The sequence below is a fragment of the Saimiri boliviensis genome, chromosome 16 (genome assembly GCF_048565385.1).
Source record: "Saimiri boliviensis isolate mSaiBol1 chromosome 16, mSaiBol1.pri, whole genome shotgun sequence".
NCBI lineage: Eukaryota > Metazoa > Chordata > Mammalia > Primates > Cebidae > Saimiri > Saimiri boliviensis.
The window spans coordinates 84,644,068-84,671,547 of NC_133464.1; the positions used below are offsets into that span (position 1 = coordinate 84,644,068).

The window sequence follows — 27,480 nt, forward strand, 5'->3', positions numbered from 1 at the left end:
AATACCCTGCTGGACTGATCCTTGGAATTTACAAAATACTCTAATTTTTTAATAACTTCTTATCATGTAATAGTTTATGTTCATAAGTTGCAAAGTACCTTTCACCCAGCTTCCCCAGTGGTAACATCCTACGTAACCATGGTGCATTGTCAAACCCAGGAAATTAACTGTAGTACAATACTGTAACACAGTAATTGGAATTACTTTTACATCTTCTATTATTTCATTATGATCACTTCTGAAATTTACTGTCTTTTATTTTCTAGGATGGTACATCTCAGAATGGTTAGCAAAAACTAATTTGTAAGTTTAACCTACAACCTATGACTCTTTTTGTTCTGTTAGACGATAACCGGATTTTAAGTGCATCATGAAGACAGGAACAACACAAGTGAGATCAGGAGAGACCTGCACATCACTGGGACATGCCCTGCATTCTGATGCTGCCATGTTAGAGAAACACAAATGCTTTAAAGTGCTCAGAGAGCCAGAGCAGCCATTGCTGCGTTTGTGGTCCACTTGCCCCATGTGTAAAGTCAGAATATGCCATGAGACCACCCATCTTAAGCATTTTCACCTGCTGTTAGGTCCTTAACTTCTCTTTTTACTGTAGTAGCAATGGTTTTTTTAGTCTGTCCTTGAACTGTTGACTCGTTCGCTTTTAAGCATTTTTGAGCAAACCTGCAGTAAGAAATGCATTTTACATTATGATCTCTTATACAAATGCATGTTTGTACATTTAGGTATGTATGTGTACATACATGTAAGAGTGAAACTGAAACAAAAGTACCACAAATCTAAAGTTACCCTGTGTGCGGTGCGCTACAGTATTTTCTGTCCCATTTCTTTTTTAAATTTTTTTTAATGCTGATCACAAGCTACTATACAGATTTTACAAACCACCAGTAGATAATGGCGCACAGTTTGAAAAATCTCCATATTAACTTATCCTGCCCAATGATTTTGTTTATTCTACTTTCTTTCCCAAGTCAACCATAAAGCCTTTTTCCAATAGAGATGTTTTAGAACGAAATTATTTAGAGCCAATAAAACCACAACTTTTATTTAATCCCACCACCACTTCTCCTCATATGTGTTATTTTATTTGAATGACATCTTTCAGGATGGATGGTATATACATGTACAAGATAGTGTGAAAAATGATGCAATGCAGTGCTGTGAGAACACTATTACAGGTAGGGAAGTGTTGCATTGCCTTGTGGAATCAGAAGTGACCATTCATCTAGGCTTAGTTGCTTCTGATTCAGGTTTTACCCTAGTTTAAGCCACAGTAGGGAGGGAGTGAGGAACAAGTAAGGTATGTAGAAAGCAGTTAGAGAATATGTTAGTCCTGGTTGCTTGATGATAGGGAACTTGGAACAGAAGGAAGGGACTGTTGTTTGAGGGTCTAAAATCGACTAGGATCAAGTTGTGAAGAGTCCTTTATGTCTGCTCAGAGGCGTATATATGACTGGGGAGTGAATGGGGAGGCCTCAGAGGTTTGAAGTTTGTAAGCAGAGAAGTGACATGAGCAGATATAAGCTGCAGGCAAAAAGTTAAGGTTTCAGGATGGACTTTTTCAGTGTGGTTGAGGGGCACAGAGATTGAAGGCAGGGAGAAAGCAATCTATCCAAGCAATAGATGAAAACAAATAGAAAAATATAGTGAATCCTACCATATACTTAAAAACATCTAGTGTTTTACCTGTAAGAGCGATCTACATTATTTTGAGAACATTTTATTCTTTTCTCAGCATCACATTTAGAAAAAAAAAATTAACATTTTATCCAGCATTTAGTTGTTTCGTTAAGCAGGACTGTTGGAAATAGCAAACCTGTCATGCTGCTGAAACAGAAGTTCCTCCATTTGATTTGTCTATTCTGCCTGTGTTTTTGCTTTATTCGTGGAGATTGCCTTAATTTTATTCTCCTACTCTCCCTACTGTTTTAGTTTGGTTTTTGTTTTTGTTTTGGCAATGATATTTTCATTTCCGGTAGCTGCTGCCTGTTCTTTTCTTCATTTTTCACAGCATCTTGATTTTGTTTAATGAATATAACCTTTTTTGGTAAATAAAAATACATATGCACATAGACCCTATGTACCCTAAAGGCCTTACAATCTAGGCCAGCGATGATGAGGATCTAAACCTGCGCATTGATGATGAGCTATGTAAAAGAAAAGCTACCAGGGATGTATTGAGATAAAATTATCAAGACTTGAGGGTTGATTGGTAGTACCTGAGGATAAGGAATCAAGAGTCAGTGCTGATTCTTAGCCTAAAAAGAGCACCTAGAAAAAGCCCACAGCTATTATACTCAGGGTGAAAGACTGAAAGCTTTCCTCTAAGATGGGAATAAGACAGCAATCTCTACCATTGCAACTTCTATTCAAAATGGTGCTGGTGGATTTCACCACAAGACTTTGTCAAGACAAAAATTAAAAGCATTCGTATTGCAAGGAAGAAATAAAATAATATCTCTTTGCAGATAACGTGCATGATCTTGTATATGGAACATCCTAAGGAACACACACACACACACACACACACACACACACACACACACAGTTAGAAATGATAGGCTGGGTGCAGTGACTCACACCTGTAATCCTAGCACTTTGGGAGGCCAAGGCGGACAGATCACTGGAGGCCAGGAGTTTAAGACCAGCCTGGTCAACATGGTGAAACCCTGTCTCTACCAAAAATATAAAAAATTAGCCAGGTGTGGTGGTGCATACCTGTAATTCCAGCTACTCTGGAGGCTGAAGCAGGAGAATTGCTGGAACCCAGGAGGCAGAGGCTGCAGTAAGCCAAGATCGTGCCATTGTACTCTAGCCTGGGCAACAAGAATGAAACCATCTGAAAAAACAAAATGAGAACTGTTAAACCAGTTCAGCAGAGTTGCAGAATATAATATCAATATACAAAAATTATATTTCTGTATTGTAGCAATAAACAATGTAAAAATTAAGAAGACCATTCTATTTACACTAGCATCTGAAAGAGTAACACACTTAGGAATAAATTTAACAAAAGAAATTCAAGACTTGTACAGTAAAAACTATAAAATATCATCAAAAGAAATTAAAGAAGATGTAAATAAATGGAAAGCTGTCTCATGTTCATGGATTGTAATATTTATTATTGTTAAAGATGGAGATACACCCCAAGTTGACCTACAGATTGAACACAATCTCTATCAAAATCTCAGCTGCCTTTTTTGCAGAAAATGACAAATCTAATCATAAAATGTCTCATGGAAATGCGGGAGACCCAGAATAGCCAAAACAGTCTTGAAAAGGAACAAAGCTAGAGGGCTCAATTTCCCAATTGCAGCACTTATTACAGAGCTATTCAAGACTGTGTGGCGCTGGCATAAGGATAAACATACAGGTCAGTGGAATACAGCTGAGATTCCAGAAAAATAAAAAAACAACAACCATACATTTATGTGCAGTTGACAGCTCATTGGGGAAAGAATTGTCCTTTCGAAGAGTGGTGCTGGGAAAACTGGATCTCCACTTGCAAAAGAATGAAATTGGACTCCTACCTGGTACTATATATATACCAAAAAACCCGCAAAGCAGATCCAAGACCTAAATTTAAGAGTTAAAACTAGAAAATTCCTAGAAGAAAGCATAGATTTGCATATGTATTTATGACCTTGGATTAGGCAATGGCTTCTTAGGTCTGTCTCCTAAAGCATGAACAACCAAAGAAACTGAAGATTTTTTAAATTTTAATTTGTATCCAAAGAACACTACCATGAAAGTGAAATAACAACCCACAGAATGGGAGAACATATATCTGATCAATCTTTAGAAAACAACCCATTTCAAAGTGAGCAAAGGGTTCGAAGAGATATTTTTCCAAGAAAGATAGAAAAATGACGAATCAGCACATGAAAAGATGTTCAGCATTATGAGTCAGGGATATGCAAATCAAAACCACAGTCCCACTGGGATGGATATAATAAAAAGATGGGCAGTAGCGAGTGTTTGTGTAGATGTGGAGAAATTAGAACCCTCATTCATTGCTGGTGAGAATGTAAAGGGTACAGTGGCCCTGGGATACCGTCTCTAGCTCCTCAAAAATTAAACAGAGTTACTAGATGGTTTAGCAATTCCACTCCAGGGTGGTAGGGAACTCCCACCCAATAGAACTGAAAACATATGCCCCCCAAAAATATATGCAAATGTACATAACAGCATTGTTCATGATAGCAAAAAAGTGGAAACCACCCAGTGGATGGCTGGATACATACAAGTGTTGTATCCACACAATGGAAAATCAGTCATAAAAAGAAATGAAGTATTGATACATGTTGCAACATGGATAGACCTTGAAAACATGCTCGGTGCAAAAAAACCAGACACACACAAAAACCGCTGTTGTATGATTCCGTTCATAGGAAATGTCCAGAACAGGTAAATCCATAGAGACAGAAAACAGATTAGTGGCTGCCAGGAGCTGAAGGAAGGAGCAATGGAGGACTGCAAATGGGTCCGGGGTTTCTCGTGCGAGTGAGGAAAATGTACTGGAGTTGGTGATGGTGGCTGCACAATCTTGTGAATATACCCAAACCACTAAAGTGTACACTTTACAAGAGTGAATTATATGCTGTGTCACGTTTATCTCAATTTTTTAAAAACGAGTCACTGTTGACATAATGTCTTAGAAGCAGGGAAGGGCTGTGATGAGCCACACCTGATGCCTCCGTTCCTTTCCAGGAAGAGGGAGACTAAATTGCGACAGAAGTTAGAGACTAGCTTTCCTGGGAAGGCCGTTCTGGCTAGTATTCTGAGGGACTAGATGTAACGTTCTAACCTATAGATCGAGAATATGTGGGAACCTCAGCTCACCTCAGCCTTCAACAGGCTGTCACCACAGACCCTTGCAACGTTGTACCTCAAACCTGCAAACTTCGGAGATGTGAGAAGAAAGCCAACTATTCTTACAGAGCTCCTATATATAAAATGCCTATCATATCATTATAGCATTTTAAAAGAATGCCAGTTGATTCTTTTTTTTTTTTTTTTTTTTTTTGAGACAGTCTTGTTCTGTCACCAGGTGCCAGGCGCCAGGCTGGAGTGCACTGGTGCAGTCTCGGCTCACTGCAACCTCCACCTCCCGGGTTCAAGCAATTTTCCTGTCTCAGCCTCCCGAGTAGCTAGGACTACAGGCGTGCACCACCACGCCTAGCTGATTTTTGTTATTTTTTTTAGTAGAGACGGTGTTCCACCATGTTGGCCAGGATGGTCTCAATCTCTTGACCTCGTGATCTGCCCGCCTCCGCCTCCCAAAGTCCTGGGATTACAGGTGTGAGCCACCGTGCCCAGCTAATTCTATTTTTATACTAATAATTATAATACTTCAGTGCAGCAGCATTATTTATAGTGAATATTAATTTTAACTAATGGTGTTGAATATTTTTATCTAATACGTTTTTTAAATTCCCATAATGTGTACTATTTGGCATTACCAAAGTTTTCCATCTATTTCAGCCACAACTGTATTAGTTTCTTTTTTGTAAAAAAATAAATAAAATATAAATAAATAATTGCTAGAAACTGTTGCATCAGGAATTTTGGAAATTCTTCAGGTGAAACAGTCAGGACTGATGACATGTTGACAGAATGCAGGCAGCCCTAGTCATTTTGGTGGCTCAGTTACAACCTTAATTTCTATCAGTTAATCTGAACAAAATACAGGTAGTTACACGACCTGCAGATGACATATTGTCAAGCCCTGGGCTGTCTTTTAGAATGCGCAGTTACTTAATAAGCTTTGGAATGCCTTCGCATGGAAAGTGGAGGGGCAGTTATGGATTCTTCTATTATGGAAGCTGTTTTTGTCAACTTTAGTAATTCAACTTCATCTTACCAGAAGCATTATCCTTCTTAAGACACACCTCCTAATTGCTCGGGGCTGGCTTTTTACCTCTCAGGCAATATAAAGGAAAGTTAATCGGATGTACTTTTCAATATGATCTTGGCGGGGATCTTTCATCATGAAAATGAGAAAATAAGTTTGGGGAGCAGCAGTTATTCAAACCAAGGAAGTTGACTGTGAATCATTTAGAGCTATTAGGTAAGCATGGGTAGGTAAGAGACGGTGAAATGAGGATGTGGCTGTGCAGACGCCACCTTTCACGGGTTTCAGATGAAACATGACTGTTAGGGAAGAGCCTGTGTAGGAGCCCTGAACTCCCCAGTGCTGCACATCCACCTTGGGCTAAGCCTGTGAGAAGCTAATAGAGTATTAATTTTGTCACTTCAGAAATGCAGATGTGTGTGTGTGTGTGTGTGTGTAGTCAGCAAGTTAGTTACATGTTACCTATTTGTTGACATCTTTATAATTTTAGTGATTATTGAACCTGGTTAATTATAGAAAGATAATTTGAACTTACAGATGTAAATAGTTTCTAAATTACAGTTATTTATGTCTAATATTCTGATTCCTTTTATCATTGTTCCTATAAATATTTATTGAAGTCACCATGCTAGTCACAGATACAAAGAGGTGTCTGATGTCCTCCCTGCTTGTGAAGGATTCTGTTAGTAGCTGACAAACTGGGCCATCCCCAGGACAGCACAGTGCACACTTTTCCCTTCCCGTCTCTCCTTTGGCTCATGCCACAGCCCTAGGTGGGGGGGCGTGGCCATGGTCAGGGTGGTTATGGGATCTCGTGTTGGCTGTGCAGCTGGGAAGTACAGAGCTTGCATTTCCACAGCACTTGCCACAGTGCAATCGTGGGTGATCTCAGATTTACTGTCCTTCCCCCGTGACTGCGACTGTGTGGCCATGAGGCCTGGGTCCTCCATATCCAGTGCTGGCCAGTTGTGAGTTTTGGAAAGATGGATGATTTTCGAGTCTCTGTGCCTAGCAATTGTGTGCCATGTGGAGGGACAGAGGAAAGGGTGGTGAGCAGCCACAAGACCCAGGGCAGGCCCTCACCGACTAGGCCCATGCTGAGGAGAAGTTAGGACAGCCTCTCCAGTTGTCTCTGTGAAAATTTAAAGGCACACTACAGACTCATTAGAAAATATTAAACTCGTGTGTTCTAGTCCCTCTTCAATAACTCTTCCCACTAAAATAATCGCAGGTGCTGGCTAATTAGATTAATTGTGGGGGGCAGTGGCTCTGAATGCAAGGACTGCAGCCCGGCTGTGGGAGATCAGCCACCAGACAGCACCTGGGGGAGGCCAGGGCACCAGGCGGGGGAGGCAGGCCCTGACCAAGCACGACGGCATGGAGTGGGAGTTCGTCTGCACAGACATCACTGCTGGGGTCCCAGCTGCCCGGGGGCAGGCGGACGGCAGCGAAACCAGTTGTTGCAGTTGCGCCTGGAATTGGCACTGAGTGAGACAGCGCCCTAAGATCCAAATTTGGTTTTTAACACCGTAGTATCATCTTACCTGCAAAACAGATATTTTTTCTGGGCTCTGCCCATCTCAGTCAGATGTCCAGTTGTCAGTGACATTGAGTGTCATTGTGAAAGAATCCCGTGGTCTCCATCTGTCTGTCCATTCATTCAGCAGACTGCTATTGAGTTCCTGTTGTGCTTCCAGTACTGGGCTAAGTCCAGACATGGGCATAGTACGTAGGTCATGCCCTTAGGAAGTTCATGGCACCCATCAAGAAACCAATAGGTTGTCATTTCCGTACTCATGTGGTTTATAGGGGTCCCCACACTTATTCTCGGGAGGTACATTTCAAGCCCCCAGGTGGATGCCTGAAGCCACAGGTAGTACTGAACTCTATACTATGCATACACACCTGTGATAAAGTTATGTTTATAAGTTAGGCACAGTAAGAGATGAACAGCAATAATAAGAGAGGACAACTTATATACTGTAATAAAGGTTTTATGAATGTAGTTTCTCCCGCTCAAAATACGTAATTATAATTCACCTGCCTGTTTCTGGACCAGAGTTTACCACAAGTAACTGAAACTGTGGATGGGAAAACTGCCGTTACCATTTCACTTGAGCGAGAGGACTGCTGTATAGCATCCCTCGTGTCTGTGGGGAGCTGGTTCTAGGACCCACCCCCCTCCCACCCACCATGGATACCAAACTCTGAGCATGTTCAAGTCCTGAAGTTGGCCCTGTGGAGCCTGCAGATAGGAAAATTCAGCCCTCCATAGATGCAGGTTTCACATCTCCGGAATACTGTATTTCCCACCTGTGTTTGGTTGTGGGTGCAGAACCTGCCAATACGTATTTTACTGTATTCATGGAAAGAAATCCACATATAGCCAGGCAGGGTAGCCCACGCCTGCAATCCCAGCACTTTGGGAGGCCAAGGCAGGCTGATCACCTGAGGTTGGGAGTTCGAGACTAGCCTGACCAACATGGAAAAACCCCATCTCTACTTTAGAATATAAAATTAGCCAGGCATGGTAGCCTGTAACTCCAGCTACTTGGGAGGCTGAGGCAGGAGAATCACTTGAACCCAGGAGATGGAGGTTGCCGTGAGCTGAGTTGCACCATTACACTATAGCCTGGGCAATAAGAGTGAAACACCGTCTCCAAAAAAAAAAAAAAAAAAAAAAAACCATATGTAAGTGGATCCACCTGTGTTTTTCAAGAGTCACCTCTATAATGTTCCAGTGATAAATGATTTTAAAATGAATTTTATCTAAATGCATTTCTACTTGTACAGTTGGACATGAAGAAATGGTATACTATTTAAGAGTGTAGTTGGCTGAGCACAGAGGCTAACACTTGTAATCCTAACACTTTAGGAGGCCAAGGCAAGCAGAAAATTTAAAAAAAAAAAAAAAAAAATTTTTTTTAATTAACCAGGCATGGTGGCACATGCCTGTGGTCCCAGCTACTCAGGAGGCTGAGGTGGGTGGCTACTTGAGCCCAGGAGCACCAGGTTACAGTGAGACATGCTCATGCCACTGCACTCGCGCCTGAGCCACAGATTGAGACCCTGTCTCTAAAAAAATTTTTTTTAAAAGAGTATAATTAGGAGAAATGGTTAGTCCCATCTTGAAATATTTAGCACACAGTTAATGAGTGGTTGCTCTGCACCAGCCCCTCTTCTAGGTTTGAAACTGAAAATCGATAATAAATGGCTCCATTGCTACCTTTCCATCTCTGGCTCTGGAAAATCGTGACATTAGAGAAGGGCTATAGGTAAGTGTAGATTATCAAAGAGCCTCCCATTCTCTGGAGTTCTTGAAGCAAGTGACCATATCCACGGGTTTGTTGACATGCTGCTTTGCTGACTCTAAGTTTTGTCTTTCACATGGGATTACTGAGATTATCTAGCTCAAGGAAAGTTTAAATGGGCGTGCCTTGGGATTGTGATAGGATTTGAAAATCTATGTCTCTCACCATTATAAAAGGAAAACTACCAAGACGTTTGCATGGTTTGGTTTTGAAATCAGATCCACACATTAAATATTGAAGGAAGGGTGAAAGCTTTTATACAGCTGACAAATATCCCTTAGGAAGAAGACAATGTCAATTTAAAAGGAAGAGGATATCATAATTCCAGAGCTTAAGGTGAAATGCTATCTTTCATTTTTCCAGATGAATGAGTGAAATGGCAATTAGGACTTAATGTTAGGTTGAATTAGCAGGAATTCAGCAATTGTGTTCAAACAACAGTGGAATTGTAGGTCTTAGTTGGCGATAGACTTGCAAACCTATGATGAAAGGTGTCAGGTGGAGATAATTTATCTAGCATGTCTTGAGGTGTAGTCTTGAACCCAAACCTGTAATTAAAGGGCAAGACACAGCCAGGCATGTGTGTGCCAGAAGACCTGGATTCTGGGGGGTCAGGATAAGGCAGAACCGGGCCCGTCCAGGAGGTGGTGTGCGCACAAATCCTGATGTCTCTTTCTGCCATTCTGAGAGGTCTTACCTTTATTACTCTGTTTATGTGGGAACTCAGTTACAAGTTGATGGAACCAGGGAACTTAGACATTTCTGAGCTCAGATCAGATGCCACTATTGAAGTGAGCCTGCTTTCAAGATAAAACAAAGCTGTATTCAGCTTGAACCTAAACAGAACTCAATTCTGCTCTCTATACTGCAAAGCCTGCCAAACTAGTTCTGGCAAATCACCATGAAGAAAAAGTCTCACAAAGCCCCTTAGCTGAAAGCTACGGATTCTGGGGCTTCCACCCTGAGAGACGGTTATCATCAGCTGCACAAGCAGCGGTATCTTGGTGTGGTATGAGATTGAAGCAGCATGCTGCAGTCTGTCACAGAAGATATCCTCACATCCAGACTGCTTCATATGAGACAGCCTACCGGGGGTCCACGTGTTCTCATCATTTAGTAGATTAGGATTCCAGCGTAACAGAAAACTGACAAATACCCTTTTTAAGTAAGACAGCGTATATGGAACTGTGTATATGTTGTAAATGAATTTTAAAAGCCTTTTGACTAAAAAATGTAATTATTCAAAGTTTGTTATACTGGAATTTAATTCATAGATGGTCCTAGGCTCTTTGCTTTTGTTTTAAATACCACTTGCATCTGAACAGGATGAAAAGTCAGCGCCTGCCTTTCTCTGCCCTTCACTGTGCGGGAGGGGCCCTGCTGGCCGAGAAACTGTGCAGGCCACCTTTTGAGCGTCTAGCTCCTCCCACCTAGGGCACAGCTCCACCAAGGGCATGGCATCTGTTGCGTCGCACCTCCAGGAGCCTCAGCCCCACCGTTGGTTGTATTTTCATGGTACTGTGTGGGGGTGGCACCTGGGCCGGGGGTTGGGGTATCTTGTGAGTTAGGGTACAGGTCTGGTTGCTGTGACAGACCCAAAACAGTAGCTGTGCGAGTGCACCTGCCCAGCACAAGGCGGCTGCCCCATCACAGGCCCACACTCCTGCGAGGCTGCATCCCCAAGGAGGAAGGGACGTGGCTCGTTCCTTCAGGACACCACTCACAAGGTAACCCGCCTGGCTTCCAATCATATCCTCTTACAAAAAGAGGGGAGCGGATGTGGGGTGCACTGTGCGTCTCGGCGGTGCTGGCCCCCTGTCCTAGATTGATTGCTCCCACACACCTTCCTTACCACAGAGTCCTTGCCGAACCCAGGCAAATTACTTCTCTTGGAGAATCGGACACAACCAGAGTCACTAGCATTGCCGTGAATCTTTTAAGCCACTGTGTAGTGGATACAGGGAGTATGCCGCCACGTTCCTGTGGTGAAAGTAACCATATCTTTTAAAGTGTATCTTGCTTGATATGTTAACTAGAATTCACTTATCTAGTTTATAGAGTTGTAGCAAGGATTTTGTTTTCTTTGTTCTCTATTTCCTTGGGAGTTAACAGATTTGTTAGCGCATTATCATTTTAAAAAGTTAAGCTTTTAAAAAATTTATTTATTGTATTATTATTATTATTATTATTATTATTGAGACAGATTCTTGCTCTGTCACCCAGGCTGGAGTGCAGTGGTGTGATCTTGGCTCACTGCAACCTCTGCCTCCCAAGGTTCAAGCAGTTCTCCTGCCTCAGCCTCCCGAGTAGTTGAGATTATAGACATGCGCTGTCACGCCCGGCTAATTTTTGTATTTTTAGTAGAGTCGGGGTTTCATCATGTTGGTGAGGCTGGTCTTGAATTCCTGGCCTCAAGTGACTCAGCTGCCTCAGCCTCCCAATGTGCCCAGTCCAAGCTTCTATTTTTTAAAAGAAATGTTTATGTCAGATAAAGACATACAAGAAAGTGGATGATTGCTTGTCAGACTTGTTTCTTTCAGAAAGGTGAAAATCTTAACGTCTTAAACGTGGCCTTTGAGGACAGTTTTCATAGTCCCAGCTTTGGCTGGGTGGCGTTTCAGCTGACGCGCCATCACAAGCTCGCGTGCTGTGCTCACATAGACCCGCCGGCGTCAAACTGCAGGTGTTTTCCACTTTAGGGACAGAGAAGGGGCAGTATTCATAGGAAAAGAAGTTTCCAGTGGAACAGTGTCCTTCCATGAAAATCCACGTGGCCTTTCCTATCATAACTACATCGTTGTCCTTAAAAAGAACGGATGCAGTCTCTTTGTGCCAGACTCCAAATGCCCCCCTCCCAAGTCGATGACCAGGCGTTCCGAGTGGGTTAGAGCAGATGTGCGCGTCCACCCGGCTCCGCCATCGGCACTCCTGCCACTGTCCCTGGGCCGTCTTCTGTACATTTCTGTCACAGAAGTGAATCCCAGAGTGATGAACTTGCACAGAGCAATTCGGCGTGCACTTCTTCCTTCTTAAAACTAGAAAATAAGTGGAAGGAGCTGAGAGAAGGGGGCCCACAGTCAGTTTGTTGATCCTTCCGCTGAGAGGCGCGTTGCTGGTGGTGATCTTCGGTTCTTAGCATTTGTCTCTTCTGCAAAAAAAATGCATTCCCAGATTACCTCTCTTTATATAGTTAAGATTTTTAAATTTCGTGCCATTTTTCTTCTGTTCTGTGACTTTTTGCTTTATCATAAAACGTAATTATTATAAAAACATGGAAGTTTTTTGTGTTACAAAAACTAGTTCATGAAAAGCAGTACATGCAACAGAGAATCGTTGCAGAGTACAACTCTCTGAACTAACCAAATTATTAAAAATAAGTAAACCCATGACTTTATCTTTTTTCTAGATAGTCATGTAAAAATGTAATCAGTGTAAGTAATTAAACTCACTTAATGGAGAAGATTAACCATATATTTGGAGCAACATATGCATATATATATATATATGATGATGTGGTACCAAATGTTCTTTGTGTATGTCTTAGCATGCTAGGGCTGCAGTCACAAAATACTATGTGGCTTAAACAACAGAAATTTACTTTGCACTGTTCTAGAGGCTGGAAGTCCAGACCAAGGTGCCAGCAGGTCTGGCTTCTCCCGAGGCCCCATTGGCTTGCAGACAGCCTTTCCTCTGCACCCACGCCCTGGCATCCAGCTTTTCTTTTCTTCCAGGACATCAGTGAGATGGGGCGAGGGGCCTAAGAGCCTCCCTTTTACTGAATTACTTCTTTGGAGGCCCTGTCTCCTAATAAGGCACATTCTGAGGTATGGCTTGGGGTTTCAACATGCGAATTTTGAGCAGACACAGTTAAGCCTGTAACAGTGTATAACGTGAAAATATTAATATCATAGGTGACATAGCCTTCTAGGGTGAAATGCAAATGAAAACATGTACAGGTCTCTCTGTGTCTCCATTGTTTCTCACATGTGACATGCTCCAGGCAGAAACCAACTTGTGTCCTGTGCTGTGTCTCTGCTCTTGGCAGGCCTGGCAGCTGCGGTTCAGCCACCTCGTGGGGTATGGTGCCAAGTATTACTCTTACCTCATGTCCAGGGCGGTCGCCTGCATGGTTTGGAAGGAGTGTTTTCTACAGGATCCTTTCAACAGGTAAGATGGGAATAAGTTCTAAAAGGTCCCGGCCTTGGACCCCAGTAACCCCCCACCCTATTGCATCTGAAGTCGGGCTTGGGGAACCGCAGCCCTCAGAGCACAGCCGACCCTGGCAGGAAGTGGCAGGCTCCAGACAGCCCCAGTCCTCTCGGCCCTCCCCACCCGAGCCTGCTCGTGCTTCCTGCAGCTGATGGTGCCCTGGATGTGCCCCTACCCTTCAGTGCTGTCCTACTGTAGTAGTGGGCCATGCCATGCCTGAGGGGACCCTTGTCTGAGGACTCAGGGGCTACATGAAGCAGCCCATGCCGCTTCTGTGGGTTTTCTTGGCTTTTCTGACTTCACCACGTCATACAGGATGCCCACTCCTTTCCCCAGAATGGAGGCAGCACAAAGCATTGAGAGGCTGGGGAAATTGTAGGGAGGAAGTAGGGGTGCCTAGGATCAGTAGTCCTGTTTTCCCAGCTCTTCCTAAAGCCAGGTAGTGGTTAAACTTCCGTTGGGTGGAGAGGTGCAGGGGATCCCTTGATTCCTAGGGGGTGTGAGGGATCCCATTCTGTGGCTAGGAAGATACAGGGGATCCCATGCTGCGGCTGGGGGTGTGAGGGATCTTGTGCTGCGTGGGGGTGCTGGGATCCCATACAGGCTGGGGAAGTACGGGGGATCCCATGCTGGGTCGGGGAGTGCAGGGGATCCTGTGCTGTGGCATGGGGGGTGCAGGAATCCCATGCCGTGACTAGGGGATGCAAGCGATCCCGTGCTGTGGCTGGGGGGTGCAGGGATCCTGTGCTGGGTAGGGGAGTGCGGGGGATCCCTTGCTGTGGCTGGGGGTTGTGGGGTGTCCTTTGCTGTGGCTAGGGGGTGTGGGAGATCCCGTGCTGGCTGGGAGAGTGTGGAGGATCCCGTGCTGGGTGGAGAAGTGTGGGGGATCTGGTGATGTGGCTGGGAGGTACAGGGGATCCCATGCTGTGGCTAGCATTATAGGGGATCCCATGCTGTGGCTAGCATTATAGGGGATCCCGTGCTGGCTGGGAGAGTGTGGAGGATCCACTGCTGGCTTGGGGGGTGCGGGGGATCCTGTGCTGTCTGGGGAGGTGCAGGGGATCTCATGCTGGCTGGGAGGATACAGGGGATCCTGTACTGACTGGGGAGGTCCAGGGAGTCCTGGGCTGTCTGGAGGTGTGTGGGGGATCCCATGCTGTCTGGGGGTTGGGGATCCTGTGCTGTCTGGGGGTTGTAGGGGAACCCATGCTGGGGGTGTGGGGGATCCCATGCTGCCTGGGGGAGTACGGGGGACCCCTTGCTGTGGCTGGGGGTTGTGAGGGATCCCTTGCTGTGGCTGGGGGGTGTGGGAGATCCCATGCTGTGGCTGGGGTGTGCGGGGGATCCCGTGCTGGCTGGGAGAGTGTAGGGATTCCTTGCTGGCTGGGGGAGTGTGGAGGATCCCGTGCTCGGTGGGGGAGTGTGGGGAATCTGGTGATGTAGCTGGGGAGTACAGGGGATCCTATGCTGTCTGGGGGAGTGCAGGGATCCCTTGCTACCTGGAAAAGTGTAGGTGATTCCATGCTGGCTTGGGGGAGTGTCGGGGTTCCCGTGCTGGCTTGGGGGAGTGCAGGCAATCTCTTGCTGTGGCTGGGGGATGCAGAGGATCCCTTGCTGTGGATGGGGGTGTGAGGGATCCCTTGCTGGCTGGGGGAATGTGGGGGATCTGGTGATGTGGCTGGAGAGTACAGGGGATCTGTGCTGTGGCTAGGAGTATGGGGGATCCCGTGCTGTCTGGGGGAGTGTGGGGGATCCTGTGCTGTCTTGGGAGGTGTGCGGGGGATCCCTTGCTGTCTGGGGTGTGTCAGGGATCCCTTGCTGTCTGGGGGTTGTTGGGGATCTCATGCTGGCTGGGGGTGAGTGGGGGATCCCCTGCTGGCTGGGGGGTGTGGGGATCCCATGCTGGCTGGGGAGGTGCAGGGGATCTCATGCTGGCTGGGAGGGTACAGGGGATCCTGTGTTAGCTGGGGAGGTCCAGGGAGTTCCGTGCTGTCTAGGGGGGTGTGGGGGATCCCATGCTGTCTGGAGGGATGTGGGGGATCCCGTGCTGTCTGGGGGTGTGTTGGAGATCCCATGCTGTCTTGGGGGGTGTGGGGGATCCCTTGCTGTCTGGGGTGTGTCAGGGATCCCTAGCTGTCTGGGGTTTGTTGGGGATCCCATGCTGTCTGGGGGTATGTGGGGGATCCCGTGCCGGCTGGAGACATGCAGGAGCTCTTCTCTTGCTCCCTGATTTGGCCTCCTGATCCTCCTAACAGTAGGAACCAGCAGGTCCTGTGATTCCTTAGAAGACACTTTCTTTGAATACAAATCAGTCATTATAATGTGGTGTCAGAGTTGTTTGTAGCATTTATCTTCTCACCACACAAATAACTACATCTCCAGATTCTTTTCAGGGAGCTCTGGCTAATGAGTATATTTTTACTGCTTTATCTTGGTTTTTAGAGTGTCCTAGAGTTTTCATATAGTATTCACAGCAGTCTTGGCAGAAACCAGCACTTCTTCTAAGAGGAAACTGAGGCTCAGAGAAAACAGTTTGTTCAGGCTTCACCGTTAACACCTGGACTGAGACTATAATCTAGGTCTTCTCATTCCTGGTTTCATCTCCTTCCACCTCTGCCTCACCTCTCCGTCTTTGATACACTTTGACATAGGCTTGAACTTTCTCAACAGTTAATAATCACATTGTTTCAAGTGCTTTGAACCTGAATGTGATGTCATAGAATTTTTAAATATTTTGCAACTTGGTACTCACATATATTTTGTTTTCTGCCCTTTGCAGACTGTAGACATTTGGTCTGCTCTTCAGATTTTATTTTTTAAGGCTCTTTAGCCAAACTTGACATCAGTAAATCAGTTTCAGGGATTATAACTTTTTACTGTAGGTTTCTTTAAAATAGGCAAAATGTCATCTTGTTTGAAGTAGAAAAACACATACTATAAAATATATATGTTTCTCATATTTATATCTTGTTTATATGTACATTCTTGCCCAGACATGTAGTTGCCATACTTTTACGGGCACATTAAAGTAAGCCAGTAAAAATGCTCACTGGACTAGAAAATTTCTAGCCTCTGTCAAAGTCTCCTTTTTGATCTCACTGCTGAAAAAAATAACCAGGCTGGAACCTACATCAGAAAGCCAGGCATTGCAGAGCTGAGGCAAGCCAGGAGCTAGAGGCCTGTCGGGAGGGATTTGATTTAGGGTCAGGTCACTACATGCCGTGGCTGAGAAGGGCCTCAGCGCGCCCAGGCCAGGAGTCTGGCAGGGGCCCTCAGCTACCCCTGCCTCCGAGGAGGCTCCGCCTCAGCGCAGGCTTCCTGCATTGCTTGGCACTCACTTCAGGTTGTGACCAGGGCTAGTGTTTGATGCTGTAATACTCTCAAAAAGTCTGATTAAAGACCATGTTCACAAAATGACCCACATGTAAAGAGGCTTCAGAGCTTCTCAAATGGCAACAGAATCAAAATTTATTTAACCCGTCTCATCAGAGTGTGTAGTCATGCGTGTTAAAGGAAGCATTTTTCATAAAGTACAAAAGAGTACTAAAGTATTAAATAGCTTGTTTTCAGGTACCATTCCTTTGACAGATGTATGTCTACAAAAATTATTCAAGACCTGCCTTCACATGTTGTCACAGACGGTGTTCCTTGTGGAACTCTGTACGTAGGCGTATCCAGCTGACACAGAGGACCAGGAGACGGGAACAAGGCAGCCTCCACTGGGCCTTTCCCACCAGCACCCTCCAGTGTGGTTTGCTGGTCTGTTAACTGTTACCCTGAACCAAGGCTTTCTGGTGCAATGAACCTTTTCCTGCCAGCTTCTCTCCCTTCACTCTTATTTTAGAGTGTTCTTTTTCTCTCTTTATTAGGTGCCATCCCAAATTCTTTCTTAATGGCACAAATAATTCCAAGCCCCATTTAAAATAATCCTAAAACTTACAGAGAATAAAGTATAATCTTTTATTTATTCTGTAACAGGAGCCCCCAGCCCCCAGGCCATGGGCTGGTCCTGGGAACTGGGCCACACAGCAGGAGGTGAGCAGAGGTGGGTGAGCGAGTGAAGCTTCATCTGTATTTGCAGCCACTCTCCATCACTCTACCCCTGAGCTCCATCTCCTGTCAGATCAGGGGCAGCGTTAGATTCTCAAAGGGGCAGGAACCCTATTGTGAACCACCCATGTGATCCTTACAATGCTGTCATAATAAGGATCTAGGCTGGGCACTCCTAATGAGAATCTGAGGCCTGATGATCTGTCACTGTCTCCCGTCACGCCTATATGGTACCATCTAGTTGTAGAAAAACAAGCTCAGGGCTCCCAGTGATTCTACATCATGGTGAGTGGTATAATTATTACACTATATATTACAATGTATAATGTAATAATAGAAATAAAGTGCACGATAAATGTAATGTGATTGAATCATCCTGAAACCATCCCCTCCAGCAACCCTGGTCTGTGGAAAAGTTGTCTTTCACAAAACCAGTCCCTGGTGCCAAAAAGGTTGGGGACCACTGTTGTATAATACATAAAGTAATCACTTTTATAAGGTGAGGTCTCTTGTTAACAAAACAGAAAACCGTAAGTATAGTTATCCTCTTACAGGGAATATGTCAGACCTGATTTAATTTATTTTAGAACAACTTAAAAGCCAGAATTTGATTTTTAGAAGTAAGAAAATAACTAAGGGCCAAATTGTCACACAGTGGCAGCTTTTATGAATATGACATCAGCGTGGCTTCCTTTGAGAATTCAAGACAAGTGTTAGTGGAGGCTGGGCAGGCTGTGCAAGCAGATGTCTGTAATGAATCCTTTCTTCCCCAGGGCCGCTGGGGAGCGCTATCGCAGGGAGATGCTGGCCCACGGTGGAGGCAGGGAGCCCATGCTCATGGTTGAAGGTAAAACAAAACCAAAATAGCACCGTCTATAATGAAAGCTGTTTTGTCTTTCTTCATATGTTTTTTTTTAATTTATGGAAATGCTTTAGGTTGGGCACGGTGGCTCATGCTTGTAATCCCAGCACTTTGGGAGGCCAAGGCAGGTGGATCACCTGAGGTCAGGAGTGAGAGACCAGCCTGGTCTCTAACTGAAAATACAAAAATCAGCTGGGCATGGTAGCAGGCACCTGTAATCCCAGCTACTTGGGAGACTGAGACAGGAGAATCGCTTGAACCCGGGAGCTGGAGGTTGCAGTGAGCCGAGCTTGTGCCATTGCACTCCAGCCTGGTCAGCAAGAGCAAAACATCATCTCAAAAGAAAGAAAAAAAAGAAAGAAAGAAATATTTTAGCTGTGCATTGTATTCTAAGCATCTGTCTCACTGTGTCCTAAGTATATTAATTTTTAGATGCCATGATTTAATCAGCTACCAGTATATTCAGGTTTCAGCTTTCAAAATGTTACTTAGACTCTAATAGAAAAATTTTTTATTTGTCATAAACTCTCAGAAAATTTGCCTTTAGATTTTAACAGATCACAGTGTATTTTTTTAGCCTAAAGAAGTCATTTATTTTTTATTCCTTTATTTATTTTTCTGAAATAAAGTTTAGCTACACATTTTCAAGAAATTCCAAGGTATTGGGTTAGATTTTTTTTTACCTGTTGAAACATTAGAACTTAATTAAATCTTCTCTTTGACGTATCACAATTCTTGTTTTCCTATGCAATTTTCTCAGTAACTTTTTGAGTATTTTTACTGAAAATAAAATTGTAAATGGAAGTGATCATGATTTTTCATGTATGAATGTAAAAACATTGAAATTTTCTTACAAATATTTATAGGAAGACATGACTATTACTAGATAGTTGCAGTATATCGATGGTTATATTTGCAGCTGAGCCTGACTGTCTGAAAAATTTTCTGACTATCTCCAAAACTGCATATGGGAGATAACTCTCCATATTGGAGATGTGTGCTTTTCATTTTAGTAATTGAGTGGGTTTGGCTAGTCATGAGTGTGACTTAAATGTCTCCTTGCCTAAGACTGTTGAATCTAATGTCTAGATTCCTGTTTAGCAGAATTCCAGATTCTTGCCTTCAGCCATTCATTTATTCAGCAAATATCTGTGAAGTGCTACTTACGTGCCAGGCATGATTGTAAGTGCCAGAGGTGAAATCGTGAAAGACGCGTAGACAAACCTCCCGTTCTTTTGGAGATTTCATTCATTCCATCAGCTTTTCAGGGGTGTCCGGCCCAAGCTCAATCTGCCCGATGCCACGGCAAGTTTATGAAACAGAGAAGCCAGTCTAGGGGCCCCGCAGTCCGGGAGCCATCCTTGTGATGGAGAGTGAGGAAGCATGCATGCTGATGCAGCCACTATTTATAGCTGGTCCTTATTGGCCCTTACTGAACTCTGCCACGTCTGGGGAGAGTTTTAGGGATTTCCACGTATCCGTTGATTGACTCTTCTTAGTAACCCTGTGAGGTAGGCGTTATGATCCCCATTTTAGAGACAATAAACAAGTCAGGTCGGCTGCTCGTGTCACCAGGTAGTGAACGGAAGAGCCAGGGATTGAACCAGGACCTCAGGCAGCAGACCAAGCTCTTCAGCTGCCTGTACTGTCAGACAAGACATCTAGTTCAGGGCCTGTTCCAGACCCAGGCAAAAGTGAAGCAATGGGCACATCATAATAAGCAACTGTGTACTTTGTGTACTTTTGGCCGGTGGTTGGTAGCACCAGCCCACCAGGAGCTGAGGCAGAAAAGCAGCCTTTTCTGCTGAAACTCACTGTCCAACAGGGAGTTTCTGACAAGTGTGTGCTCCCGCAGCTGCGCTTGGCTCGGCTTTTCCCAGGCCAGGCCTTCCACGCTGTCTGCACCTCAACATTCGCTGATAGGAGAAAAAAATGTAGATCTTTTTTCAAAAGAAAATAATGTAAATCTTTTTCAGTGTTTATCTTTTGGCTGGTGTGTTTTTCTAGTCGGCTTCCCAGAATGTTGCAACTAACTCTCTAAAAATTCTGTTCTTTATCCAAAACAATTTTGTGTTAAGAAACTTAATATTTTCCGCACTAAAATTCACACACGAGAGAAAAACAAGTCCACCATTCACACCAGAGATGATAAAGCATTCAGATTCCAGTTAACACACACAATGGAACAGTTCTGCTTTTACATTTTAATATTTTTCTTAATGCTGTTCTGTCAGATCTCATTCATTCACATGATTTGTTTCATGTCAGAGATGAATGGTGGACATGCAAAGAAGGTTATGCCAGTTGTCACGTCATAGGGCTGGATTTGTAAGCTAAGACCCACAGTGGCTTCTCATTTTTTTGGAGGCAGTCAACCGGTACCCCACAACAGCAGGTCTTAGGTGATAGCTCACAGCCTTAACACTGGGGTATCACCCGGAGGGCCGGGTAAAATGACTGAGAGCTGTAACATAAAAGCATATGGGATCTCATTGGCGGATTTCTTCCATGAAAATGTAACTTTTTACAGGTACCTTATATATTTTGTTTAACTATTTCCTGGACAAATGTAAAGAATTATGTTGTGTAGCAAAATGCAAATGAATACCTGCCTTGAAATTATGCACCTCCCTAATCAGATCACATTTTATTACCTTCTTAGTTATAAGACTGTGTTTCTTAGGGTCAGAATACCTTTGTGATTATACTTGTGCTCTTTGAGTGATACACATTCAGACAAGTCAAATAGGGAATGCTTCTGATTTTTGAATAATAAGTACTACATGGGCAAACTTTTAGATTATTTACTTTTTTCAGAAGGAGTCATCCCTTGGGAACGGGGCTCTGCTCAGAGCTCTGAGTTCCTTGGCCATTTCTAGTCCTCACCAACTAGGCCAACACCCCATTAAAGGAAGTCCCTGAGCACACAGAATTCCTCTACTTCATTTTTCCCTGATGTTTGCTTTGCACTCATCAGCGAAAGGCCACTGCTAGGCAACCATGTATCTGTGCTCTCTAACTCTTGGCTGCAAGGTATTTATTCAGCAGTTTTCCTTTACTTGACTTTAGGTAGAGTGATCCTCACAGGAAAAAAGACAAGTTGTAGCAGCAGAGGCTTTTCTTAAAGAATCTAACATACCAAATACCATTTGAAGGCAACATAATAGTGGTTAAAACAGTATTCTCTTCCCCAGAGAAAGAAAGCAATCATATGGTGAAATAGAACTGGATTTGCAGTCATTGACTGCTGCTTACCGTCTATAAATTACTTGGGAAAGTCACATCATTTCCCTGTGAGAAGTAAAATGTGATTTGACTTTAAAACAATTTTTTTTTTTTTTTTTGAGATGAAATCCCTCTCTATTGCCCAGGCTGGAGTACAGTGGCATGATCTCTGCTAACTGCAGGCTCTGCCTCCTGGATTCATGCAATTCTCCAGCCTTAGCCTCCTGAGTAGCTGGGACCACAGGCATGTGCCACCACGCCCAGCTGATTTTTGCATTTTCAGTAGAGACAGGGTTTCGCCATGTTGGCCAGGCTGGTCTCGAACTCCTGACCTCAGGTAATTCGCCTGCCTTGGCCTCCCAAAGTGTTGGGATTACATCAGCCACTGCGCCTGGCCCAAAACACTTCTTTTTAATCTGCCTTTTCTTTTTTCAGTCCATCTCTGAATGGGGTGAGGTGTGTGTACAGACATGGGGCAGTAGTGTTACAGATTAACAGTATGGCCTTGTCTATTTTTAAACACGATAATATCTTACATAAAGTTATATATTATGGCATGACATTCAGTCACTTAATCTTCCACTAAACACATGTGGCAATACCTGACTGAAACCAACTTTCTTAATTGCTGAGGTATCTGGAGTAAAGTTTAACTCTCATTGTCAGTGTTAAGGTTTTCTGCTGTTCATCTCTGACCCCCACAATGGTTTTTGGCTTATGTTAAACCACATTTCTGAGTAATAAGAGAACTTAAAGTTTATGCTTAAAGTCAACCATGATTATATGGCATTTCCATTCATTTTACCATTTTATAAAATACATTTTAAGATATTTGTTAAGTATGATCTTAACAAATATGGTGAGCATGATCTAAGGTTCCATTTCCATTGCAGTCACTTCAGAAAATGTGCAGTTTTCTAAAAAGGCAGACATGCCGAGGTTTGTCAGTAACACGGAAGTCATATTTTGTCCCCACTAGGAAGCAGAATTGTTTCTTACTACAACAAATAGGTGAAATTATATACCTAATAGGAATGGAAACTATCTTAGCTCAGCAGTTTGTGAATGGTAGATTAATTCCTCGTGTAAGTTCTCATATTCTCCTCTGTAAACTATTTGGTCTTTTTGTGGTTTATGTTATATAAAATTCTTAGGTAAATGCATCTTAATGAGTTTTTAGGTTCAGATTTTAATTATCCTGTGGTAAGTTTAATCTCCTATAACACAGGTCATATCGTCCCTACTTTTATAAATAATGAAACTTAAGAGTTCATACCCTCTGCGCTGCCTTGCTCACATTTCTCTCCATTGATCCTTAAATTCTGACATGAAAGTGACTGGCCTTTAGAAGGCAGGAGATGTAAGCAATGTGGATCTTGGGCCCTGATGGTTCTCTTCACAATCCCCAAGTCTTTTTTTCTTTTTTTTTAATGACACAACCTATCTATTCTCGTTGACATTGAAGAGGCCTGCCTGGCATCCGCTGATCAACAATAAAATCTTCCTCTTTTCCCGTGAGCTCCTTTAGATTTTTGTGACAAGCTGTCAATTTAGTTTATAACCATATTTATCCATGGTGGTCCTGATGGAAAGATTCTTCCCACAGCCACGTAAGCAGGATGCGGCCCAGTTAGTTTTGGGTTCTGCCTCTGGTTACAGAATTCCTTATGCTCTCTTTCTTCAACTTTTCCACAAAGAATCTGAGGGGAGGGGGAAGGGAAAGGCCAAAGTCCAAGATTTTAGCATTCCAGGAGGTTATTTGTAAATGTTAAACAACTTTATTTCTGTGCTTCTTTCTAAATAGAATCTCTCTCTGGCCAAAAGCGGTATGCAAGTAGAGATACTAAGTAATAACTTGATGGAGTTTTTCAAATGGACCAAACATCAGATCAGATGTAAAAAAATAGTAGTAGCTAGTAGCTAAATGAGTCAATTTTCAGCAAACTGAAGCTCCCTTTCGTTTGTTTTTACACATTGTCAGACTGACTCACCAAACCAAAGTCTAGAGGCCCACAGGGCTTTACCTTAAGCTGATTAAAGTCATAACACCTTACGTTTCTGTAGAGCTTTATTTATAGTCTGACAAACACACTCACTTTTGCTGTATTATCCTATATCATCTCTTCTAGCTTATTAAATGTTATTTTTGTTCAAGAAGCAAACCAGAGAATTATGGCTTGCTTATACTCCAAATGATCACCTCCACACTCCAAGAAAATAAATACAAACAATAAAGATACCTATCCACTACTTCCTTTAAAAACCATTCTCAGGGGCCGGGCGCGGTGGCTCACACCTATAATCCCAGCACTTTGGGAGGCCGAGGCGGGTGGATCATGTGGTCAAGAGATCGAGACCATCCTGGTCAACATGGTGAAACCCCGTATCTACTAAAAATACAAAAAATTAGCGGGGCATGGTGGCATGTGCCTGTAATCCCAGCTACTCAGGAGGCTGAGGCAGGAGAATTGCCTGAACCCAGGAGGCGGAGGTTGCGGTGAGCCGAGATCGCGCCATTGCACTCCAGCCAGGGTAACAAGAGCGAAACTCCGCCTCAAAAAAAAAAAAAAGAAAAAAGAAAAAAAAAAACAAAACCATTCTCAGTTCCAGCAGCATAGAGCACATCAGCACCCAGAAATTGGGTTTACACTGTTCTCCAATAAGAGGAACCAAGGCTCCTTGGAGAAATGGCTGGTTCCAGCGCTGGAACAAGGAAGATAGATGAACCTGGAGCATCTTACAGTGCCGGAAGGAAGGAAGTGCCCAGAAACATACGCAGTGATGGGCGTGTCTGTCACAGCAGCGGGAGTCCACTGAAAGAGCTCCTAGCGGCCAAAGCTGGGCCAACTCGAACGATCGAATAAATCACATGGTTTTGTGATATAGTACACAGTATTAAATATGTGTCCATGAGTCCAGATTGATGTCAGTGAACAAATAAATAAATAATAGAATAGAATAGACAAATTTTCCATGGAGTAGAGTTCCAAGTAATTTATGTGCATACTTCCCATCTCAGGGAAGTGTGGAACATAACTCCCCACTCGTCATGTGGGCTGTGCAGAGCGAGTTCCCTCCAAGGAGTACTCTAGAGATGGGGAAATGACAAATGCTACCTCAGCCAGGTGATCAAGGTCAATATCAGTGATGGCGTCATGTGGACAGTATGCATCCTTGATATAATATGATGAGAAGTCTCACTCCCAGAAACCCACAACCCCAGTCTCATCATGAGAAAAACATCGGACAAACCAAATTCAGGACATTCTGCAAACTGCCTGAGCCATACTCCTCAAAATTGTCGAGGTCATTGAAAACGAAGTCTGAGAAGCTGACGCAGCCTAGAGGAGCCTAAAGATACATGGCAGCTTCATGTAGAGTGGTCCCCTGGTGGGTCCTAGAACAGAAAAAAGACAGCTAGTTTGGATCGTACTAGGGCAATCTGACTAAAGAGTACCTGGAGGTAATAATACTTTGTGAATACTGGGTCGTGGGTTGTGACAAATGTGCCAACACCATGAAAGATATTAACAGTAGGGGAAACGGACCGAGTGTGGGGTGTCGAGGAACTCTCTTGACTCCACCACAGTTTTTCAGTAAATATAAAACTATCCTAAATTTAAAATTTAGTTAAAAACAAAGAACCTCCTTGGAAAAGTTTTCAGAAATGACACCGCCGCTCATGGTTTGGTCCACACCTTGTCTCCGCCATGTTTCCCCGTTTCCCGGTGGCCTTTTCAGTGCCACTTGGGGGAGGGAGGGTCACAGAGCTGAGACTGGAGCGGGACAGAATGAGGCTAGAAGGTAAGTGGGCATCAGATCAGGAAGGGTATTGTAGATGCTGTGAGAGAGAGTTGATGTTTATTCTGAAGACGATGAGAAACCCTTGACAGTATTTTTAAGGCAGGTAGTGACGAGATCAGATTTATGTTGGCCTGGAGGTGAGTGAGCCTGATATCAAGGATGACCCCCGCCCCCCGACCAAGCTCCCTGCTTCAGTCGTAACGAGTGGGTTGCGTGGTTATGACTGCCAAGGGAGACAGAAATCAGGAAGCCCTTAGGCAGTTCAGCCATTGTGGAGAATTCAGCTCCGGAAGCTCCCAAGCCTGTCGGACTCAATTTCTGAGGGACTGCAAGGACTCTGTACAGAATAGGCTGTAGGAAGGCCTTGCCCCAGACAGTTCCGATGATGGGAAACTCACTTTTTCACAAGAAAATTCACTTCGGTTTTAGACAGCTCCTGTGATAGACAGGATGACACGTTTATTGAATTTGACCCAAAACATTTAGTACACTTGAAAGTTTGATATCTTGTTGACACAGCAGCTTAAGTAATAAGCATTGATGCCTTTATTTTTTTTGATAACCTGATTACTCACCTAGTAGGCAGAATGTGCTTAGCTCAAGGCTTTGCTGTTAGTGTTGCTTGCACAATACAAACATGATGGCATTCAAGGAGCAGTAAGTCCTGTCCTTCAGCAGAAGTACATCTGACATTTAAAATAAGAAAGCTAAATAAGCAATCATTGTTCAACAGTAGCTTGATTAATTTCCCTCTTGTCAAAAAGTATACACTGTTACTGAAACAAAAGGCGTTTTACATTGTCTCATAGCACTGAAAATTAGTAGTAGTAAATACTTCCAGTTTTAAAGCATGCAGTTGGCATTTATGCAATCTGATTAATCACTAAATATTGGCATTGTGTGGCAAGGCTGGCATGCCCAGCACTGCAGGAGAACAGTAAATGCACACTACCTGTGGATGGTTATTCCTAAATTTATTTTTTAGAAGGTCTCTTTGCTTTTTTAATTTTTTTTAATCAAGGCATTTTCAAGGGAAAGATAAGCCTTAATGCATGACAGGTTCTGCGTGATGGAGTCAGCAGCATCTGTGCCCCCGGGTGTGTGGAGGCTCAACATAAATAAATGCCAGAACATGCTCAAAGCACCTATCTTGGCTTGGGACAAGTGTCTACCCTAGGGAATGTTGTACATTTGTGAGGGACTTAGGAGGAAACCCCCTCACACAGATATATTAAATATTAAAAGATAAGATGATTTAAAACTACTAGCACTCTAAGTAATCCTATGCTGTTGGAAGTAAATCATTCCGATGAATTTTGATGGGTTGTTCAAACGTTTATGAATAGCGTCTCTTATTTCCCCTGTAGTCAGACACTCTCTGCCCCCTGACTCTACTTTGGTTTTGCTTCATAGCACATATTAATATTTACTTCCTGACATAATTTCAACATGTATTGTTTCATTTATTGGTTTATGGTCTCTGCCCCTCAGTAAAGTCGAAGCTCTGTGATGGGAGGGCACCTGGCTGTCATGTTCACAGCTGTATCTGCAGCCCCTGTTACAGGGCTCAGCCCATAGCCATTCAGTAGATATTTGTTAAATGAGTGAATATATGAATACTAAAATAGACTTACAAGAGCAATTTTTTCCTGTGCCATAAAAAAGCTGTGATTTAGCGGGTGGCATGTATGGTGTAGTCACAGCTACTGTGTGGTGGCGTGCACCTGTAGTCACAGCTACTCAGGAGGTTGAGGCAGGAGAATCACTTGAACCTGGGAGGCAGAGGTTGTAGTGAGCCGAGATCATGCCACTGCACTCATTCCAGCCTGGGCAACAGAACAAGACTCCAGCTCAAAAAAAAAAAAAAAAAAAAAAAAAAAAGTTGTAATGATTACAATGGGAACAGGTGTTTGGTTTGGTTTGGTTTGGTTTTTTGGGTTTTTTTTTTTAGAGGGAGTCTCGCTCTGTCACCAGGCTGGCATGCAGTGGCGCAGTCTCAGCTCACTGCAACCTCCACTGCCCAGCTTCAAGCCATTCTCCTTCCTTAGCCTCCCGAGTAGCTGGGACTACAGGCATGCACCAGCACACCCAGCTGATTTTTGTATTTTTAGTAGAGATAAGGATTCACTATGTTGGATAGTCTCAAT

General features: G+C 43.6%; 1 protein-coding gene across 2 annotated transcripts in view; it reads left to right on the forward strand.

Annotated features, from left to right (window-relative positions):
- MIPEP (mitochondrial intermediate peptidase) overlaps positions 1 to 27,480 on the forward strand; it is a 158,378-nt gene that overhangs the window by 113,994 nt on the left and 16,904 nt on the right. For both annotated transcript variants that reach the window (XM_003919753.2, XM_010335180.2), the window contains 2 exons: positions 13,229 to 13,350; positions 18,216 to 18,289. In XM_003919753.2, the coding sequence (XP_003919802.1) occupies positions 13,229 to 13,350; positions 18,216 to 18,289 (196 nt within the window). The remainder of the gene's footprint in view (positions 1 to 13,228; positions 13,351 to 18,215; positions 18,290 to 27,480) is intronic.